Source organism: Seriola aureovittata, chromosome 13 (genome assembly GCF_021018895.1).
Source record: "Seriola aureovittata isolate HTS-2021-v1 ecotype China chromosome 13, ASM2101889v1, whole genome shotgun sequence".
Lineage (NCBI taxonomy): Eukaryota > Metazoa > Chordata > Actinopteri > Carangiformes > Carangidae > Seriola > Seriola aureovittata.
In genome coordinates, this window is record NC_079376.1 from 12,595,411 (window position 1) to 12,618,979 (window position 23,569).

At 41.2% G+C, this 23,569-nt stretch overlaps 1 protein-coding gene across 7 annotated transcripts in view; it reads left to right on the plus strand.

Annotated features, from left to right (window-relative positions):
- LOC130179711 (doublecortin domain-containing protein 2) overlaps window positions 1–23,569 on the plus strand; it is a 75,696-nt gene that overhangs the window by 3,977 nt on the left and 48,150 nt on the right. For 4 of the 7 annotated variants that reach the window (XR_008829315.1, XR_008829316.1, XM_056392691.1 and 1 more), the window contains exons 7-12: window positions 2,123–2,255; window positions 4,075–4,175; window positions 4,711–4,839; window positions 5,109–5,201; window positions 7,856–7,925; window positions 10,006–10,060. Coding sequence is in view for 4 of the 7 variants with exons in the window: in XM_056392691.1 (XP_056248666.1) it covers window positions 2,123–2,255; window positions 4,075–4,175; window positions 4,711–4,839; window positions 5,109–5,201; window positions 7,856–7,925; window positions 10,006–10,022 (543 nt within the window). In the remaining 3 variants the exon portion in view is untranslated. Of the gene's footprint in view, window positions 1–2,122; window positions 2,256–4,074; window positions 4,176–4,710; window positions 4,840–5,108; window positions 5,202–7,855; window positions 7,926–10,005; window positions 10,061–11,143; window positions 11,281–23,569 lie in introns of those variants that run through there. The other 3 variants (XM_056392690.1, XM_056392693.1, XR_008829317.1) reach the window with 3 other exon arrangements.

Below are 23,569 nucleotides of genomic sequence, written 5' to 3' on the forward strand. Positions count from 1 at the left end.
GCAAGCATATATGCTGAGTTAGGTGTTCACAGACATGATGAGGTAGAACGTTTTGGGGTAGACATAGCAGAAAGAGAAGATTAATAGGGGAGAGAGGAATGCAAAGAGACAAAGAGAAAGAATAATGGTGTGCATCAAAGCAAAGTACAGTAATCATAATGAGTGCAATTGTTCTTTACACGAAGCATCCTGTGAAAATAGCCCAGAAAGTCTGACTAAACCTTCAAGAGCAGCACTCTCTGACATCAGCAATGACTTGCTGCTGTTCCCCATTTCTCTGCTTTTCTTGGATGATCTCATTGGTTAGGGGAAGTAGCAATGCCCCGTGGAAAACTATACCCCCTCGCTGCTGCCAGCATGTCTGCTCAACTGAAGACCTGGCCTTGGGAGTGGCTCCTACTGATACCACAGCCAGTATGGCTGGAGGCTGGTCGGTCCAATTGGTTGGGACCCCTGTTTTCCCCTGGCTATCATATCACAGTGTCCTCTTGTTGACTCCTGTTCTCTGCCACTTGAGAGGGCTACAGATTACTTGCTGCTCGGTCCCCCTGAGCCCCTCTCACACTGACTCTAGCACTCTCTTTCTCTCCCTGTCTCTCTCTCTCTGGGGCCTCCTGATACACACAGTTGTCTGCTCCCACAGGACACGGTACTGTAGATATGTAATGCAGAATGAGAGGGGAGATGACCTCAGCTTTTCCATTGCTGTGTTTCCAGTTGTGCTGCTTCTTGTACTGTACTCTCCTGGCTCTGCAGCACCCCTCGTCCTCTGCTTTCTCCTCCCAGAGTGAGACGGTCTTGATTTAACTTTGTTGATTTAAATAAGCATGTATTTGCATCTCACCACCAGCCTGTAAATGTGGAAAACAAGCTGTTCAGTTTTTGACTGCCCAGATTTATGTTGATTCTGAACTTCAGCATGAAGTTGTTTCACATCACTCACAGATGAATTGAGGTTATGAAACTGAATTAACAGCTTACCACTGCGACAGTGCCACTGCTCTTCTGTCTTTGATCTTGTGTGGTTGTGGACACTACAGCACTAGAATGTGAACTCTGTTTCAACTCCCCATCACTGAATATACTAGGCAAACTTCACTCTTCTTTTGTTGTTTTATTTCTCTCCCTCGGCCCACCAACGGCTGTAGAAATTCAAAAGAATATCAACAGACTTTGCCTCTGCATTAAAGAAAGCAAACAAGTGAAGAAACAACGCGGTTATTCCCCAGACTCCATGTTAGTGAGCTTGCAAACACCATTGCCAGAAGTGTATTCTGGTGGAAGCCTGAGATCACTACATTATCCCCCGAGCCAGCCCAGGGATCCAGCCAGGCAGCTGCAGTAAAGAGCACTGTAGCTGAAAAGAAACATTAAGTCTGCTCTCTCCTGCTCTCTGTGTCTGTGTCTCTCATTCTCTGTAAGGGAGACATACCTCACCTTGCTACCTACAGAGGGGATGAGGAGCCCGTGAGGAGAAAATTGCCTTTTGTGGAAGCATTAATTCAGATGTGTACCCTGCTGTCTGAACATCACTCTGAACTCTCCCCACTGCTCTCTCTCTTTTTTCTCTCTTTTCCTCTCTTGCTCCTTCACTCTCCCACAATGCAACCCTGTTCCCAAGCCTGTTTTTTTTTCCATCCCCTCTCCATCAATAACCTTCTGCTGTCTACTGCTGAAGAATAAGTTATTCCCTACGACTCCCTCCCTTTCCCTTTAAGCTTGTTTGGATTTTCATTGTTTGATCTGGCTTGATAAATAAGACAAATGCAGTTAGAAATTCATGGCTGCCCCATTTCATCAATAAATGATTAGTTTGCCACACTCCCTAGTGATTGATAGGTTGTGCACGGGATGTATTGGAACCAGATGAATTCAATACAGTAGGAGTCACGGGGGAGCTACAAAGCATATCAACTCATGAAAAATTGAGGTCAATGGAAAATGTAAAAAGGCGTTGAAAAGAGAACAGAAACAAGTTTCACCCTGTTGTGTTTTGTCTTTTTTTTCTTCTTCCTCTTTACAGAACAACAGCAAAAAGTCGATGATGAATCACAGAGAAGTCTGAGAAAATATGCCTTAATCTGTGCGCCTGTATTCTCCTCTCTTTTGTCTCTCCATGTAGTTTGCTCACACAGGCTTTAGAAAGGACCTTGAGCACACAGCCAGAGGCCAGATGAAGAAACACACAGCCAAGCCAGAGAGAACCAAACAACAGAGGCAGCTGTCCAGAAACCCAGTACTCTTCTCGACAGGGGGTAGGCAAAGTAATTCTATAGACATATCTCTGTCTCTCTCTCTGTCTCTCTCTTCTGCCCCTCTGTCCTCATAGTGTGTTTTTTTTTTTCCCTCCAGCCCATCCTCTCTTTCTGTGACAACATGTCAAAACCTGTTGGCTTTTGAAGACAACCCTATATGTATATGCATGTGTTTGGGCACCGCATTTGTGCACATGTAGGAGTGTGCACCATTACTTGTTCCTCTGTGTGTGAATGTGGAGATAGGAGTCTGGTGTGTGTTTTGCAAACAGAGAGAAAATCCACCGTTTGGCAGGTGGAGGAGCTTTCTTTGAATTCTCAACCTGTTCTTTAAAGTCCAAACAGAACACAGCTCCCTGCTCTTTGAAAGAAACATGACTCTTTTCTGTGAATATTAAACAGAACAAGACTTCAAACACCGTCAAGGGGGCTTAAATCATAGATGAATTCAATCAGGCCATTTTGTTGAATATGAATCCAGAAATCCCTGCTAACTATGTGGGGGGAAAACAAAATGCTCTAATTTTCTCCTGATGTGGTACTCAAAATGGTAATATGTTATTAATACCAAATAATGCTGACAGAAGATCATAAAAGTGACAAAATACTCCTTTAGATTGATGGGTTTGAACATTTCAGCAGTTGGGCTGATACTCTGTGTATCATTAATAGAGAGTAACTGTCTTCTTCTATTTAGTTATTCAGTAGGCACTGTTTCATGGCTGTTTGTTTTACCATCTGTGCTCGGTAACACAGTGACTCAACTTGAAAGACTCATCCTGGGCCACAAATAACATGATATTATGTGGTAGAATAAATTGGATAACTGCCATCGTTTGAAACCTGCCTACTTTCATAGTGCTAGAAAAATAATGTCTTTCTCCTGTTGGGGCTCATGTCAATATAATGCTGTTGTCGGTAGCTAGGCCAGAGTGAAGTTTTTTGGCCATGTTTTGGACACCTGATCATGCCTATAGTATGGTTTCCTCTCATAAAAGTCATCACCAAAGGCCCAGCAGTTAAAAAGATAAAAGTCATGAGTTTTCCCTGCAACTAAATCGACTCTTAGAACCCTTCAAAAGACAAGTAGTGTTCACAACCATCAGCAGGTACAGGATCAGAGCCTATGGCAGCTGATTTATTTCATCATCTTGCCTTTTTCTAACAAAAGTTAGTCTAGAAGGAGATCCAAAAGTAATGCCTGACTGGAAAACAGAAACAGAAAAATAAAGTCTACATGTTCTGCAGCTGTGTAATTTCCTCTTTGAGCTAAACATATGAACCAAATCTATTTTTCTATACATTGCTCATTTTATCACTGATTAATCTACCATGCTTTGTTATTTACTATTTAAATGAAATTACTTGAGGCTATTGAAGTAGATTCAAGCTCTATAGTGTTTTTCATTATTCACATTCCACTCGGTATCAGATCCAGCAGCTGCACACAAAAAGGAGTTTGTTTACAAGGACAGAAACACTGTAACGTTGCCATATAAGCTATTCCCCACATGCATCAAGAGCAACCTGTCACTGTCAGGGACTAACCCTGGACTGAAAGTTCACGCTGGCTGGCCATATTTGTGGCATGGCAGCTGTGGCTTTCTGTGGCCCTTTCGTCTGCGGGACCATTCTAAATAAATAAATGGCTTGACAGCAACATTGATCTCTTGTGAAGTTGAACAGTAGAGGAAAAGGGAGAGGACAGGAGGGCAGTGAGGGATGGAGGGATAGAGAGGGAGAGAGAGAATGAGAGTGCAGAAGAATGAGACGGCGACTGCCAGCAGATGAGGTAATTGTGATTAATCACTTTTCTCAGAGGGCAGCGTGTTCAGTGCGCAAAACAAAAGAAGTGAGATGGCAGGAGCAGCAGAGGTGCAGGAGGACCGCCAGGTGAAAGTGGACCTGCCAATTGATCAGGTAAAACACAACCCAATACAGTACTGCAGCCTGATGAGGTCTTTAGCATGCGATCTTTGAACAGCTTCTGTTTATCTGACAGGAAGTAAGAATTGAATCCAGTCCAAAAACGCTATCATCAACATCACCAAAGATAAACACAGGCCCATGTGTTGACTCCAGTTAAATTAACAGTAGCCTATGCTACCAACTGAACTCATCAGTTCTGATAATTTTACAACTTGCTGTCATTGAAGCCAAATATAAAGCTGTTTACAGCTGCTGTAGCTGTTTTGCTGTAAAATACATGGCTTACAATTAACCATCCTCTCTCTATTTTCCTCCCATTAAGCTTTACCTTTCTGTGTGTTTTTCAGCTTCAAACAGAATTAAGAATATACTTCTAGCACAGTGCAGTATCATGTTCGGCTCAGTATAAGGCTAATGAATGCTCAATAGAACAAGTTACATAAATATATAAATATTTAGCAAAATCAATACAGCAGTACAGTACAGTGTAAGCCAAGGGGGATCTTATTTTTTTCCCTTCCTGCAGGTTGAGGCCAAGACAGTTGAAGAGGAGTATGAAGACAGGAGTTGTTCTGCGAGTCCCTGCAAGGCCCCCCTCCATGATTCAGACGTCTTGTGTCTGCAGAGGTCTTTGTCTCAAGGTTCCAGGAAGGATGTAAGTACCCTTATTATAAGTTTTATGTAGTTAGCATTTCACGTTTAGTTCATTTTTACTTTATTATTACGTCCAATTTTTTCATTTGCTTTTGGATTAGGTCACATAAAAGTGCTCTAACCAGCAATTATGGTAATCACCATTTCCATAATTGCAAGAGCATCACATAGACCTGCTTCCAGCAACTATACTTTAATCTTATGTGTGTATAACATGTTTTTCTGTCTCCATGGTTCTGTCTGTTTATTTGTGTTCTGTGTATTTACCAGTGCAACCCTTCTTCAGGGCAAGGAGAGTCAGTAGAAGTCACAGGGCACAATACTGGCACTGAAGACACAGGATTAAAGACACCTGAGCCCCAGGTACAACTTTATATAGTATGAGTTTTGAAAGCTCAGCTGCAGCCAAAGATACTGTATGTATCACAGCCTCAAGCATAAAAAAATACACAGAAGTTTGTGTTGGTTATTAGAGTTTAGCTCCATAACAGTATGTGGTTGTATTTGATGTCTGTCTTTTCCTATGGTTGTTGTGTACGTTCACAGTGATGAAGTACGGCTGAGCTGTGCATACAGATGTTTTTGCATGGATCTTTGGTTCCTAGAAATTACACTCATTTAAATACACTTATTTTGCTCTAATAATCCCCAAGGGACAGCAATATGAAGCAGTGTAACCGTGATGAATGCACACTGTAGTTGGGTTATATTACTATTCCAAGCAATTTCATTCAGCTTTGAAATGAGAAGATATTGAGTCTTATTTAAGCAATCAATAACCTTGAACATTTTGTTTTAATGAAAACTATAATTTCAAGCAGTGGCAATTACACCATAGGGGGATGTTTTGGTGTGGTGATGATTTTGCTGCCGTGTGCACTTTTGCAATAAAGATATTCTTATCGGGATAATTATTGACTTCTGGGGGCCAGTTATGACCCCGGCTAAAGACCTCATCAATAGTTTAATTCATTACTTATCGCTTTTAGTCATACACGAATGTTGCTGATTCAGATTGGCTATGGATTGCAGGGAATGACCATTAGATAATGGAAAATAATAATAATAATAATAATCCCTATACAGACTCAGCTACTTTTTGCAATAATTATCTTGTCAAGCAGTTTTTGATTGTTCAGCTAAGAAAGACTGACGTAAGGAGAAGGGAGGATTTCTGTTGCAAGCTCTCCAGTTGAAAACATGCAAGAACACATCTTGATTCTAATAAAGTAAAGTTTACAGTACAGTTGTCAAAACTGTCAGTGCTAAGAACATCATTTAAGCTAGAAAATGTAGAAAGTTATAGTGGACATCATAAAGGGACCTTTTTTTTTAAACAGAGCACCTCTTACCTTACCAAAACCGTTCTTTGCAGCAATTCTGTTTTATCTTCACCCATGTTTTATCAAGGATTACATTATATTTATAAAAGTCGTTGTCAGACTAGAAATAATGATGCTGCAGGTGAGACTTACCTCACTTAAAGTCTAACCATCATTCATGCATACTCTCCTCTTTTCCCTTTGAGGCCAAACAGACTGTCGCTGTCTCGCTGTCAGCAACCTCATCATTTAGAGGGCTGTGAATAATAATGAGGGATAACTGCACTGCTATGACTCATACTTTGAGCTGAGTTCGGACAGATTTCCTCCCACTACGGTGCTCATATGTGCTTGTGAAATGCCCCGTGTACTCCCGTATATGTGCATGTATATAGTAGATATTGATGACCAAATTCAATTACATGATTACATTTTCAGCCGAAGCTTTAAATGATTTATTGCATTGAATTTAAATAGTGAATACATTTACAGACAGTACACGGGCGAGGCAGTGGTGTGCGTGCGATATTGACCTGTGTGGTCCAGGCCAAATAAAGAATAACGAGATTCAGCATCTCTGCCAAGTGGAGATGTCCGCTGGGAGTGAAGTCAGGCTATCTCAGTGGAAGAGAGCGAAGGATGGCGAGCTCGAGTCAGATGCACATTTATCAAAGCTTTTCTTATAATCACTTGACTGACTTTTGTTGGGCTTTCTGAAGGTTGGGTTTTCCTTTAGAGTGCACTCTGTTAAGGAGCTGATTGATTTCATGAGGGGGGACTCGGTCTATGTTGTGGATGTCATACACGTTGAGGAAATGTGGACAAGGGTAGATTTGCACTCGCTGGCGTGGTATCGTGTTTACAACTATCATTTGTTTTGATTTAACAATATTGGCTGATTTATCAACCAGTCAGCTAAGCATTTTTTCTTAATTAATATTGTTAGAAATGCCAATACAGCTAGGGATGTTTGATCAATCGTCTTCCTCTTCTTAAGAATTTTGTGATAAAAAATCGAATCATTATTGACCACTGCATTGATCCATTCCTTTCCTTTTCCAATCCAAGTCCATTTCATTTGTCTTTCAGCTGGTTTTCCGTGCTCCTATTCCCCGAAGCTTAGGTTAGCCATTTCAAAGGCCTTATTCGCCCCATGCAAGGTCAACTATAATCAACTGTAGACAATGTCACCGCCTTGCTTTTCCAGTGAGCTAGGCAGAGGAAGACGATTCCTTTGGGCTTTTAAGGACCTGCTGCATTATACCATTCAATTACTGTTCATTAGACAGTGTACAGCCATTAATCAGACTGAGATGTTCTGCAAGTCCTCAGCGGGGACAATGAACTGGGGAAATTTATTCTGGCTTCCTGTCTGGGCCGCTGTTTAGTGGTAAGGAGAGAGATGACACTTTAGAATGCACTGAAGCTTTCAGTACAGAGACAAAACTGAACTAAACTGAACTGTTACTCCACTCTCTGTGTCTGTTTTCAAGTCAAGTTCTCCGCTTCATGCAACTCTGTCTTTGAGTTTTAAGAAACATAGGCTTCGTCAGAGATTTACTGCTTATGTGGGAGAGTATTATGAATCTGATATATCACTAAAAGGGGAGAAAGCTGACAGATTTACTGATTAGAGCTTCATATGCATTGAATATGACTAGATGATGATATGAGAAACTGATTTATGTTTTCCAGGAGGCTAAAGAGAAGGAGGTGTCTTCCAGGCTCTGCAGAATACAGGCACGGATGTCCTGGTTTTTCAAGGGTAGGTTCATCAAAGCATAAAGCCTGGTAGTAGCTCATAGGCAGCAGCAGCGGCAGCCCCCACATTACCCTCCACAGCACCTAATGCACCCATAAAGAGACCACTAATACACTCTGCATTACCAGTTCCACCCTCACATTGCATGTCACTAGATCCGCAACCACCTCTCAACATCTGGGAGAGCTTTACGCCATGCTTTATGGAGACCATCTGCTTTAGTTGGGTTTTTTTGCCTCCCCAATCTCAGATGACTTATTCTAGTATTAAAGGCACCTGCACATTAAGGTGTGCCATGCTGAGAGCCTGGGATTATTCACCAGTCTTTATATTTCCCATGTCATTTGTAATTTGGAACCACTCAGACAGAATGAGAAGGATATGTACCTTGTTACCATGACAGCCATGGTTTTTATCCATGAATTTGTATTCTAAGTAGTTGCATGGTCTGGCTTTTATTTGATTGATCTAGAACAGAACACATCTGAAAAAATACAAAATAAGTGCTATACACATTTGATTATTGGGGAAAAGAAGATAACATAGTGTTAAAACACAAACCAAGGCAATGATGTAAACTTGACATTCTCCTTTGTTTGGGGAATGTGCCTTTCACTTGGTTCAGGCAATTTCATTCTAATTGCTTAAAAAACACAGGCTTTGCTTGTGAGGCCCATTCAGTGGTTTCCCCGTATCCTCTATAGTCCCTTGTGAAAATTCCAAAGGTGACTAATGGAACAGGATGTGAATCTCTGCAGGTGGTTATCACTGTCTGCCCTTCAATCTGAGGTTCGCTCTGTCAGTGCGACACCAGGAAAATCACTGCATCCTGCGCTAACAGCAGGCTCCCTAACTCATGCACGTGCCATCCATGCTATCATAAAAACACACAAATACGCATCCATATGCATGCACATATGTGCAGTTATCAAGCAGACTGCAGTTCTCATCAAATGTTCCTCTCATACACGTGCGTATGATTTTTACGTGTATACATGTATTCTCTTTCAATTATCCCGATATTGATAGTACTAGAGGTCGAGATGCAGCCTTGTACACTGTAATACTGGCTATGATTTCCCTGCAGAATGTCAATGGGCACTGCGGGGGGCATTTGAAATAAATCACAGCACATTTTTGCTTGCCGGCTCCAGACCGACGTACTCATTTTTCTGTCCCTATCACATTATATTGTTGTTGGTGTTTATGAATGGTTCTGCATCATTCATACCTCATATTCCTTCACTGTCACAGCGGATCTGCAGATGACACAGATCTGCAAAGCATGACTGGAGACTCAGAGCCATAGAGGCAGGAAGTGGGATGTGAAAGGAAATTCAAGTGATCTCTAACAGAATCAAACCTGCTTGCCACTCGCTTTGCATCAAAATGTCAATAATCTGTGCCAGTTTTTATACTGGAAAGGAATTTTTCATCTGAGTGAAAATATCAGGGATTTTTCTAAAAAGCAGATTTACCATCAAAGTACTTACTCTCCCCTGCCTACTTCACATACTTTACCAGGGGTATTCCATCTTGACTTCCATGTATAAAAATAGGAGATAGTACTGGGTTCAGTTTGGCTTGATTCTCCTTCAAAAGTTATTGGCACCATGTACAATGGCCTTGTTATTTATGAGAACTGTTAGGGCCTCTGACAGAAGTTGTAAAGCATCTTGACTGATTGGGTAGATGTGAGATGTGTGCAGTCATGGCATATTGTCGCCTGTATGTGCGCACGACATGCAGAGAGTTGCATGGCTTGCTCTGTCACAGATAAATTACTCTACACAGTCAAATTAAGTTGTTGTAAATCACCTTGCGGGCCCGAGACCAGTCCTGAGTGACGACCTTTACGCCTATTTGACTTTAACTCTTATTTATGTTAATCACATCTGTATTATACCGACAGTAAAATTCTGTCATATTCTGAAAGGTCATTGTTTTGCAGCACAGTATATGTAAGGGACAGAAAAACACACTAGTTTTGTTTATTATTAAGTGTAAGAAGTCTTGACATTATGGTTTGACTCTGGAATATTTATATATAACCAATGTATTTTTTATTCTCAAATTTTTCCAGGAAAGATGAAACATTAACATCCCTTGTTCTGATCTGCATGGCATTCATTCAAAAGGTATGTAATATACAAATGATATAATAAAGTATCTCATTGATTGATCGCAATTACATAAAATGTAGTGAAGCTCCATACATAGCACCGCTCATCAACCATATGACGATACAGCTTGTTCCATGTTATTGTAACACATTATAAGAACTTGTGAACATTACAGATGCTTGGTATGGATATTAAATGCTTATGAAATCCTTTACAAAGAGCTCCACTTTCATGATATGTATGACATTAAGTGCTCTTTGGATGTTAGTCCACTAGAGTACATTTTATTTTATTATTCCTCTGCTTCATTCACCCATCCTTGTAAAGTTTTTATTCAGGCAAAGAGCAAATGGTATCCTTGGGGATGGCTTCGCTGAGGGAGAATTTGAGCCTTTAGTTGGAGGGAAATGTATACTTTTCTTCTCATTCATCATATACATGTCATGAAAGGCCTTCAAAAGGCAGCAGCTCCCAACAGCAATAAGTCTCTTCTTTTTTTTTCTTTTTTTTTTTTTACATTTACATGGTGAAAAATAATAAGTTCCAAAGACCGTGTTGAAAAATCAGTCATTGTGATGTGAGAGAAGCGTCTGCGTGTGATCTCAGCTGCACTCGAGACGACAGGCTCTCTGAAGTGCACCACTGCCCAGTTACACATTAGCTTTGATTGCCAGTTTGTTCTGCGCGTAGCCTGTAGCTTTGAACTGCATCTTGAGATGAAAGCCAACCTTGTCCACAGTGTGTCCACTGTAGACCGCTGCTGTTGCTTATTTGCTTCAGGCACCATCAAGGGCTTCAGGACTGTTTTTTCTATAGTTCTTTACCATGCTGGGATGAGCATTATGTATAATTTATCATACAATGCATCCCGAGACAGCACCCCATCTCAGCTCCATTTAATTTAATGCCTCTTCTTTCTTTCTGCATCTTGTGTTGACTATGGTCAATGTATGATACCACTAAGGTATCTCTTTGTTGTGTCCAGCAGATAGACTTTGATATTAGTGGCTCCCATTGTGAGAGCATCACCATTCAGTGCTCACTCTCTCTCCTGCCCCCCCTTTCTCTTTCTTTCTTTCTTTCTTTTTCCTTTAACAGCCAAAGCCATAGAACACAGTGTCAGACTGCTAAGGACCAGACGTCCTCGTTCACTTCTGTCTCCAGAAGCCAGCTGCTCATGTATAAGATGAAACAGTGTTATAAACCAAATAAAAATGTCTTGCCTCTTGACAGCCCCACCGTGAATATATAGCCTCTTATTTCAGTGAATATATTGCATAATTATGTATGGTTATGAATATTACATGGAGCCTCACACTGAGCGCATGGTAAGATGCCTAATTGCAGAGTTTAATTATTAAGAAGCAAAGGTCCTGAGCGGATTTTGTGAGAAGCACTTTTGATAAATTATTTTTTGCAGTTTTCTGATGAATTATTTTGGGGGCTTGTGTCTAATCAGCAGGCATAGTGGACGGCGTAACTGCTCTTGAGAGAGACTTATCTTCCCATGGAGAGGAATTACTATGCTGATTAAATCCACTGAAATCAACTAATAACTTAATGATATTGGAGTGGATCAAAAAAAAAAGAATCATTGCCTCTCACAGCGGTGGCTATGAACAACACAAGGGCATAGTGATGGGTAGAATGAGGGCTGCTGCCGCTGACCTCGGGGCACAGCTTTAATATCTCTGTGTAGCATGATGGAGGGAAACAGAGAGTGTGTGATGATATGTACTAAAGCAAACCTCTTATTAAACGCAGTGTAGTATTGCTTTGCTTTGTACTTCATATGACGCACTTCAAGGAAAAAGTCCAGAGAGGCTGACTAAACAAGGAATAATAAACTAGATCTCCCTCAAGTACTGCCAAAGCCACTAAACACAGCTGCTTGCATAACAACAGTACTATTGCTACTGCCACTTCTTCCTCTTCAGCATGTACTATAACTGAGGCGCCCACACAAAAATATTCCTCCCTAGTTGTGTATTCAGTTCAAGTGCACTTAGTATGCGGAAAAGTTTAAGGCTTGACCTCGGTTTTGTGTCGAAAGAAATTTGAAAATGAATAAAACAGGCATCTCTGCGTGTAACTTCAAATACAGAACTGGTGCACATGATGTATTCTTCCATAAAAGCTAATGGCTGTAATGCAGACAATAAGAATCATTGACCCACTTAATCGCAGTTCTGTGTCCCACTGTGACGGTGCGAAAGTTAGTTCACCACAACAGTAGGATCAAACACATGGGTAATAGCTGGACTCCCTCCATTCCCCTCCTACAAAATGCATGTCGGTCTAGCACTTATGAAATGCAGTCAAGCTGCTTTTCGCGAGCCAGCACAAATATGTGAATAATTGATTGATATTGATGTGAGGATCACCTCGGTGTATCCAGTGGTTGTTTGGTTTAGAAGTCTCCTGTGGAGGGCAGGAGCCTGGCCATCTGTCAATAACATGTCAGTCGTCTCACATGGCGGGCACTCTGACCAGCTCCAATGCTTCAGCAAGCAGCTGAACAGTTGTTCTCAATGTGATGTTAAATCAGCTATTCTGCTCTGAATGGAGGCTTCAAGCTAAAGTGTTAAAGGTCTGTGTTGGTTACGGTTCACACAAAGTTGTCTGGAAATAATGGGCACAAACTAAATCTGATCACTTGCTGTGATGTAATTGCAGTGATTGTAAATGATGGATTGGACAAAATAACAGTTAGCCACTATTTATAATTAACAATAAACACGTCTTTACAGCATTCTAGTAAAAATCGTGTACAATGTGGGAGCTGTCCCACAACAATCTTGTATCACAAGCTATCGAACAGGTTTTGTGCTGTTGTGCAGTTTCAGTTTCAAGCCCCGTGGTCAAGGGCACATTGTGGTTGTAATGGAAGTTTTATAGCAGGCTCAATTGGACAAAAGTGTCTATGAACTTCTGTATCTTGTGTAAGTGAAATGAAAATTGTCGAAAGTCATTTCATGCAGATGCTGCCTTGTGCCTTGAGACTTGCGTCAAGCCTCCTCACAGACAAGATGGACAGGTGGTGTTATAAAAAGACCTTTTCGCCACTGACATCATCCAGAGCCACCAGGAGGCCACTTTCCCTCTCTCTCCGTTCCAGCCTGGTAGCTACCCACTGTCTGAAGCTAATGGCTGGAAGCACAGCTAAAAGCTCTCAGTGTGATAAGGTAATGTGGAGTCAGAGAGGGGGGAGAGAGAGAGAGTGAGTGTGAGAGACAGGGAGAGGGAAAGAGTGCCATATCAGTGGCACCATATATACTGATTATACAGTGATGAGGAAATGGTCTAAAAATAAAAACAAATGGAGAATGCTAGATGATATCACTGCACCCAGATTGCTGACTGCACTGTTTAGAGTCATATCCAGATGGTTATGAAGCAGGGATGACGGTGGGAGCCGAGACTTACTGCTGTCCTCTCAACTGACCTTCCTGATGTCATGTGTAATAAAATAAAAGAGAATAATATTCTGTTTTGCAGATACACGAATGGATTATGAATATTAAATTAAAAACACTGCATAATTCAGCTATGTTATTTTCAGGTGGTTCCTAGCGTTGCACTGAAGAAATTACATTGTGCTTTTATCTGTAGTAGATTTTAAATTTAAGCTTTAAAAGTAAAGCTGGCTCATTCATTTACAACAGTTCAGCCTTTCTCTGACTACCTGTTATCATTCTGTGCCACAGGTGATATCCACTTCAGGCTTTTCTAAGTCTGTAAATGATCACAGCAATATGACAGAAAAACCTGCATTCTGTGCTTGTGTCATTTGTTCAGCTCAAACCATCTAGATATTTTTTTGTTAAACTTGTCTTCACTCATTTGCTCCTTTGCAGCTCCCCTCCACCACTAACATTACACACACACACACACACACACACACACACACACACACACACACACACACACACACACACACACACACAAAAGCATGTACACATTTGCTTTTCCATGTCTATTTTTCCTCTGTTTCTTCCCTACTGCTTCCTTTTCTGTCCCTCTCGTACTTCCTCTCTCCCTCGCTTTCTCTCTCCCCCTGTTGTTTTCCTTTATCTGTTCCCAGACTGGTTGTCCTTAGTAAGATGGATGTGTGCGTTCCCAGGGCAGATGGCCCTGTTGTTACTCTGTGTACCCAGCTCACACTTTAACACCCGGCCTGCTTGTCTGGCCTGACGGGCCATTGCCTGGGGAAAGGACTCTACTTCTACACCATGCAGCAAACGTGGGTTGTGCAGCTAACCGCATGGACGCTCACATCCCTTTTTGTGTAAGAGAGTAGACTGTAGCGGGCTGTGTGCCAGATACACAGATGGGGTCTTTCTTTAAGGATCACATGTTTTGTTATAGGAAAGCTTAAATATACATTAATATACTATATAGTGTGCTACATCGAGATATTTTTTATCTATTTTTTCCAAGGTGACATACTTAGTTCAACATAATAATCTATACCCCCCCTCCCCAAGTGAGATATTTCAGCCCAGAGAACAGCATCCTAATGCTGTGTTTGCAATTGCCAAGTTCAAGTTCAGGGGTTTGATCCTCTCAAGTCTGTGGAGTGGAGTTTTTGACTGAATGAACTGTAACAAACCAACCAAGGCTTGTCCAATTTCAAATTCCTCCAGTTTTGTCTAAAAAAAAAAAAAAAAAAAAAAAAAAAAAAAATCCTTTTCAGCAAATATCACTGTCAGGTATTCGGGTTCCTGTGGCCATCAATCAGTGGTAAATAAATTTGTTTTTATTCTGAGTTAAATAAAAGGTGTTACAGGGAAATGGAAGTTAAATGGTTATATTTACTGTTGACCTTGTACATTATCTGTCAGTTTTCCCTCTTGTTTTGCAGTGTATAGTCATAATTCCTAGATTCAGCTATCATGAAACTTGCCCCGGGTTCCCACCTGGTTTTCACACTTTGGTAGCTGTTGAAGGAATCTTTTAAACTTTGACCTGTGCCCCCCCTGAATGTACAGACTAGTATTACTTACTGCCTACCTACAGTAGTTCCATAACTGTTTCTCTTTGAGTTGTATGTATAGTTTCACATTTCAGTATGTTAAAGTAAGTTCAACAGCTGGTCTCTGTTGTTGTTTAGTCTGCTGTTTAGCTCACTGGACAGCTGTGTATGGGCACCATTTTGTTACTATTGATGGCATCTTTTGATGTGTGCATCAAAATTAATTATCAGCACATCTGGGATGCTTCTTTGAACAGTGATACTAACTGTCTGAAGCTTGTGGTTTAATAACACTTGCCTTTTTCACTCAGTGTATGAGTATTGTCGTTGTTGCTGCATGCAAATGCTGCATGTATTCAATCTTTTTGACCTCCTACCTAATAACCACCTCTGATTGGGCACCGTTTTGCATGATGGCAACCTGTGCCTTTTTGATTGATTCATTCCATTTCATTGTCATGATAAACTTTTATAACAGCTATCATTTACTGGCAGCATGTGAAGGCCTCTTTAGGAGATCTGTGCTTGATTTTTACACAGTGATCTAAGGATGATAAATCATTGGGTACACATAAATTACATCAGTGAAATCACATGCAGTATGGGCCTTTTGTGGGCACATATGTAAATCCAGCCAGGGATGTTCAGCTGTGTGAAATTGCAGTCTTTGTCTACCCTCTAACCATACAATTTCTTTCATTTCAATCTCAGCACGCAATTGGAATATTGTCCCTAGCTGCTCCTATCATATGTAATGAATGTGCTGCCCCAAAGGTGAGAGCCATAATTGATTAAAAACCATAATGTTTTTCCATGCCTCAGTTTAGTCTGATAAGGATATCTGTGATGTGTGAGTGTGTATGGATGTAGGTGTCCTGTATGTTTGTGTGTGTGTGTGTGTGTGTATGTGTGTGCGTGTGTGTATGTATCTGTATGTCTGCGGGTCTGTGTGGACAGGACAGGACATCAAAGTCACATGTGCTGTGGCTCTGTTTCATCCTGGCTAATGAAGAAGCTGTGAGTGTGCTTCTGGGTCACAGTGGGAACATGCACAGTGAGGTCACTTCAAAGGCGGGATAATGACGGATTAAGTCTAAATCATGGCTGCGCTTTAGTCGCTGTCTCACATCTAGCCTGTCGCTTTGCATTTTATTAACAAATCATCGCAACATGATCTGGTAAAAATGTGCCTGCCTTAATTTCCCTTGTCCATTTTTCCCTACGCAAATCCTCTACAGCCAGATTAATGGATCCTGGTGGGCAGAGTGGTGGGGCCTTTTATAAACCCTTGATGGTGATGAAATATTCTTTCATTAGAGTCAATATATCTCCCCATGTATTCATGTTTTAATGCACTGCTCTCTCTGCAGTTCCTTATTGCTTTGTGTTGTGTCCGTGACAGTGATGCAGCTTTTCATTTATGGTAACCCTGCAGCTTGCAACCAGGATTGGCTAGTTCTCTTCTGCATTCACATTGAACCCACACACACACACACACACACACACACAGGCCTCAGCGCTCAGTCGATGAACAGTTACAATGAAGGAATTTCCGTATTGTGAAGCAAAGAGACATAATACTCCAACCCTTAAAACTGTACGTGAACTTGAAATGATTTAGAAGAGGACGATACTCCAAGATTATTGAGCTCTTAGCACTCTTATGTGTAAGAGGTTGGCACATGAATGTACTGTTTTACTGTCATTCATCTTGTTCAGTGTATAACCCTCACAATATTAGACCTCAGGCATGCTGTGCCTGTGGAATTACAGGTATGTAGGAAGCACTCAGGGAGGTCTAATTGCTGCTGGAGTGATTTATCCTCCTGTAGATCCTCCAAGAGCACTCAAACACTCAGGTACTCCGGTCAACAACGCACCCCAGCAGTTATAATCAAGGGGGACCCACTGCGGGCTCAGGCACCCAAATGCTTGTTTGTGATTGGAGAGGTGAAATGTCAGGGAATATTTGATAAATTTCAGCAGTAATTTGGGTGAAGCAGGTCTGGTGTCATTCAAGGTTCCAGCAACACTCCTTCTGAATATTGTCAGCATGAATTCAGACTATTTCTGAAAGTTTTTTGGATGACAAAAATGATTTAACAAACAAACAAACAAACACAAAAAAAAAAAATTTAAGAATCTTAAATTGTCCTTAATGACATTACAAATAGTATGTATGACTAAATAAGCAACAATCAAAGTTAAACTTTTGGAGAAACATCCTTATGTGTTATCCAACAGTCAAGAACTCATCTCATTATCTTTATCAGGAGTATGTGGGTGTGGTTTGATCAGACTGACTGCCAGTTGGAAACATAAGCAAACAATAGGAGTCTGGTTTTGATTCAGACACAGTGATGCTGATTGGTGGACGGATGTAAATCTCTTTTTCCCAACCAGGTCCTGCCCACTTTTAAGAGCACACACAAAAATGCAAATACAGAAATCTCTTCTGTGATATAAGCAAAAGTGTTCGAACATTCGAACAAAGGTTTCCAGAGGCTTTAAGTCATTTATCATGCAAAAATGCTTGTTTTTTTTTTACCTCTCGAAATGAGAATTTCTGTTTTATACAATATAATTTGAATATCTTTTGTCTTTTTTGACTGTTGGTTGGACAAGGAGCAACTTGAAGAAATCACCTTGGACTCTTGGAAATCACAGTGGTCATTATTCACAGTTTTGACATTTTATAGACTAAATGAGTGATCATTACTTGAAAAATCCACACACACACACACACACACACACACACACACACACACACACACACACACACATTAATGGATAATGAAAATAATCGTCTCTTGCAGCCTTGATCCAGTCTACTCTGTATGTTAATGTACACATTCCCGCTAAAGTTAATTCACCCAATACAGACACTTAATCCAGTATACTGTACATACATTAATAAGATACACCATATAAATGTGGAAGTGAATACTTAGTAGAGGATTACTGGAGCTGAACCTGGGTCGTCCAGCTCTTGTCCGGAGAGGGAATCAGCCGAGCTACAGAGTCTCATTTGTTGGAGGCTCTGTGGCAGCTCCCATTTCACCTGGGTTCTCCCATGTTTAATTGGCCTCATTATGTGATTAACTTAGCAAATTTACCTCTTACCCTCAAGGCACAGCTTTGAACACTGGCAGACCACAAGCCTTCCCAAAGTCACTCCATCACTGAAACCACAATGTCAGCATTTAGGCTGGCCATCACATTCCACTGGGAAGTATTCATTTTCCTGCGGAGATGCCTGTTTGCCTATATTAACCTCTACACCTTTGACTCAACACACCGCTTTTTAAAAATGCAGTAATTCATTCTAGGATGATTAGCAATATATCATTGTTTCCTTAGAAATGCTCAGTATGCATATTATGTTGCTTATCATGCTTTATATGCTTGGCATGATTTCTGCAAGCTCTGTAAATTGTTGTATTATGCATGGCCTGTGTTGTATATCGTTTGGTTTGATGTATGCATTTAGATCTCAGCCACACACTTTGGAAAAGTGAGAAGTTTTATATTTGAGATATCAATCTATTTTATTTCAGGGTACAACAAGCACATGTTGGCAGTCTCCTCATCTTCAGTGAATTAGGTAGATTTAGGTGTTGCCTTTGCCTTTCAAATCAAGCCCAACCATGGAGTGAGTGGAAAGAAACAGTAGATTGTCCAATCCAACATACAAGATCTAATATTTGGAAAGCTCTGGTTGTTTGTTTGTGGGTTCATAGATATTGGTTTCATTTTGTTGACGTCCTTGGAGAGCAGTATGGAAAATGAAAGGAAGATGAAAAACAAAGTCCATGATGTTAATCTATCCTGTCATCACAGGAAATCTCACAGGTCCTCTGTGGGCTCTCTGACAGTCAGATGAAATGACCAGTAAAGTGCCAATTTTACCAGACCACTTGTTATTTGCCAGAAAAGTCATAGGTTTGCTTCCTTGTTTAATAACCAATGGCGGAGAAGGTGATGAGGGGGGGGTGGGGGTGGGGGTGGTATGTGCATGTGTCCGTGAGCAGAGGGTAGAGGAGGAGAGGAGGGGCAGGACGGTAGAAGAGAAGTTTACAAATGGGATCCATCATTTTTCATGCACAGGGGTGACATCCCTCCGTCAGCCAATTTCGCTCCGATAGCCCAGTCCCTTGGTTCATTGATATCTACATTAGGGACCTTTGTTAAAGGTCTCATCTAAATGCATTGAAAAACGCCTTGCTCCCTCTGTGTACCTCCTACTGTTAAAAGTGTGTGCATGCATGCATGTTGCTTGTGCAAAGACTTGCCGACTTGGCTTTGTCTACATTAAGGTTAGACTTTGTGGCAAAGCAATGTGATGTCACTGAACCTGGAAAGGGGAAAAACAGCAAGTGAAAAAACCATCAACAAAGCCACAACAAAAGCCACCTGCTCAGAGGGCTCTCAAAGCAGGAGCTACGAGTGTTTTCTCACTCCGTTGCCACTGGGTAACTCTTCGCTGTCTGTTTAGGTTCGTAATGTAATGAATTTAATACATTTATCCAAATCAACAGAAAAAAATTGAGCATGACCTATAAACTTGTTTCAAGAATAGGGCAGGAGGCATTGTGAAGGAGCTCATTTCAAATTGGTATAAATATGACAGTGCCTTCTGTATGAAGTTGGTTTGAGTAGGCCCATTAACCAAAACACTTCAAAGCCACTTCATTTTATTCCACTAAAAACACCACCCTTGATATTCTGCACTTGTACCGTCCCGCAGTTCAAACCAACCTGACTGTACATCCCTTGCTACTATTAAGACGATTTAATTTGCTATTCCTGTCCGTCTACTTTACAGAGCCATACTGTGATACAGCAGAGGTGCTGAGGGGCTAATGTCGCTGTCAATCTGCCGTCCCCTCAGCTACAATCTCATGGCTTAATTTCCACACAGATCCAAGTACCCTCAAGCTTCAAGAGGTCTCATTCACACACTTGAATCGAAATTGCCCCAAACTCAACACTTTGGTTATAAGCAATGTTGCACTTTGAACAATTTTAGCAGGTGTGCCTTCGTTTTGGTTCATGAACTTTCAGGTAAAAGGCGAGCTACACACCCAGCCAATCTTGCATTTCATTAATATGTTTAATATAAATGTATGCCGAGCATTTCATTTGCAGCTTTTAGGTAGTTAGGCTATATCTCCTGGCACTCTCATAAGATATATTAAGACTAGTAATTAATAAACTTGATAATCTGAAATTGACTAATAATTTGGTGCTTGAGGACATCCTCGCGGTATGGTCCCATAGGGATCCCATTAAAAGTCCCCCTGACTATAATCTATAGTTGCGCGGTGGTATGACTCAACCATGATGCCCTTGCAACAATATTGAAATCCACTTTCAAATGACTTTGGAATTAATAATTTACATTAAGTTTATAGACCTTGTGGTACATCACAATAAGTGCTCCTACATGAATGATGGTGCGTCCCAGAATGTTTACAAAGAGAATTGCACTGGGAGCATCTGTCACCGGCTGTCACTAGTTTGAAGAGAAAATGTGAGTGTTTGACACATGCTATTACTGTTTTGTTGTCCCATTTTCAGATACGGTTTGGGAGAGGACAGGTCCATGTTAATGTTCTTCAGTCAGATTTAGTATTCTTAAAATGAATTAAAGTGTGATTAACAGCGCAGAAGCCTTGACCCTCACTTGAATAATACTCTGGGAATCAAAGGGAGTGGCGCCCATTCTTAATGCTCATGGTGATGGTACGCTCTTTTGAATAAAGTTATTACTGCCGCACTCTTTTATCACGTGAGGCAGAAATGTCAGCGCCAACTCAAACAGGCTCAACCAAACCACCCAGACATGGCGAGATTGGATGTGAAATCAGTGCAAGGGTCACTGACAAAAGAAATTGGGTTTTATGCAGAACGTGCCTCAATACACAACACTCCCAAACCAAAGGTAAAAGCAAAGCCCTTACCGGCTATTTTCAACCCATCATTATTTCTCATAAATCCCAAACTAGCCAAGACCAGTGCCTTTGACAGCATGACTGATGAGTTTGCCGTCGTGAATGTCAAGAGAAATGGTCTCCTGCACCTTATCTCCCCTATTTCTCATTGTGAGTGAGACTTGGGGGTTTTTATGGAGAAAAGCCACGGCCGTTGTGATGAGCATTACCCGGTGATAATGAAGGGCACGCTGCTGTACTGTCAGCCTCTACAGACAGACAGGCAAGGGAAGCAGGCATGGACCTGCTGGCTGCTGAGAGACGTTGTCCATTCAAGCGTTTATGTGCCCTTATGTCTTTATCTGGAGACCAGGATAAATGAGCATATTTATATATTTACACTATGTCAGTGCTGTGATTGCCTTATCTACTCCTGCCTTCATTCATGGAGGGAAATGTCAAGAGCTAATCAAGTCAAATGTGTCTTTTGTCAGTTCTATTCATGGATCTCAAATTGTATATTGAAAACATTTGGGTGATGGGTCTGTAAAATCCTCCTTTCTGATATATTTGATTTAACTGGAGATGTTTCCATACTGTTTGATTATTCATATGATTCACCTTTGAGCCACACATAGTTCCACACATAATGGAAAAAATAGAAACCATACATACTTAATGTTTGGGTTTCCACTCTAACAATTACTGTCTGAGTGCATTTGAAATTTAACCAAACCTCACAAGTGAAGTATAGATTTTTTTTTTTCCGCTCCAGCACCGCTCACTGTATGATTTTTAAAAAGGAAAAAAAAAGAAAAAACCCTCTGGTTTGATTAGCAGTTTTCTAGTCCCGGAAGTAAGCCACATATCCCACTGAGGCTTACGTTAAGGGTTTTTTTTTTTTTTTTTTAGTGATCTTGCCTGTAACTTGGCATGCAAACCTGCTAGTACAGACGAAGGATAATGAGGTCCGACCCGGGTCTGAGCAGCGACTGTTACGCGAGAAGCTGCATATTTATGATAGCTTTAAGAAGCATTTATTGCCTCTTTTCCATCAGAACATTGTCTGCAGGGGCCTGACAGCTTTCCTCAGAGATTAGTCTCAGATACCCCCTGTTAGGTGGTAGTCTGGCCAGATCGCCCTCCCCGCTGGTCTGCTCTCTCCCTCTTATTCTCTGTTTTTATTTCCCCTGTCTTTATCTCTCTTCATATACCCCTCATGCCTTTCTCTCGATTTACTTGCTATTTTCTCCCCCTCCCTCCTTGTATTATCTCCGTCTCTTCCGCCAACTTTTTTCAGAAGTTTTCCACACTTCGTGTCGCTGCATGTCTGCCGGTTACACTGATACAAATTGGGGTTAAAACATTTGTTTACCATGAGGAAGGGAAGAGAGAGAGAGAGAGAGAAACAGCACCGTGCTAAATGTCAAGGATGATGAGGTGGGTCAGGGCTGGCAGTGCTGTTGCGATTATGGCTGTCTTCGCACGGCATCATCACAAACTCTGACAACTGCAAATCGGCTGCACAATTTATGCTCGAGAGGGCTAAGTCTCCCAGTTCCGCTGTTTCACCAAGAAATTAAATTCACATGTTATCTTTGAGAACATCCTTCCTCTTTTCCCTCCAATACCAGTCCCCGAGAGTAAAGGAATGTGTGGTGTCAAACTGCGCTGTTCAAACCAAAGAATAATGGATCCCGGCATAAGGAATCATTTCAGTCTTTCTGGGCAAAACCACATCCACAAAGGTACTCTCATCCTCTTGCTCTTGTTGATGTCTGCTTCCTTCAATGCTTAACCAGATGTATAGGTACTAACAGGCATTAAGAACACATAAGAAAAGTTTGATATTATTTTTTAATGACTTTTAACCACAGAAAACGAAGCAGGTTGTCAACTATTTGTTCAGAGATATGACAAGTTTGAATGTGCTCACGCCTACACTCCACGCCTGCATGTTTACTGAGTGCCTTGTGTATGAGCTATATGATTCTTTCATGAGCTGTGTGGTGGCTGGCCTTTCATAGGCGTGCTCTCATTGAACACTTAATCAATACCTGTCATCTTGAACTCATCCTCTAAAGTGGGCCCCTGTTCTTTGTCTGCCCCATAATCCATTTCTATACAGCTATTTGAATTTGTATTACACACTAAGAGGACTTTCTTCATTATCAGAAGACTTAACAGATTGTTGAAGGACCCTCAGTATGTATTTTCATAAGCACAAGACCTTGTTTATAAAAATCTATACGAGGGGGCTGAGGACCTGGGGCATTGTGGCAAGCAGGGTAAGCCAGGAACGTGTGGGGAATTTTAGATTCGGTGGCAGGCAATTTCAGTGTCTCGGTTTCTCAGATTGTTTTGTTAAAGCTGGTTTTATTGCTGTTGCTCAGCTCTTCTGTCTGTCTATTTGCTTTGGGTTTAAGGAGTCGCCAAAGGTAATTTATAGTATCCCTCCACCCCACCCCACCCCACCCCAGGAGAGTATTTGATAAGGCACTTCTAAAGCTGCCTGACTACAGGCTCAAAAAGGGGGAGACTTTGGATTCCGCACGAGTACGCTTTTTAAATCACCGGCAGCTTCTTGAGATTGTACTTTTGTGAGTCTATCTGTGG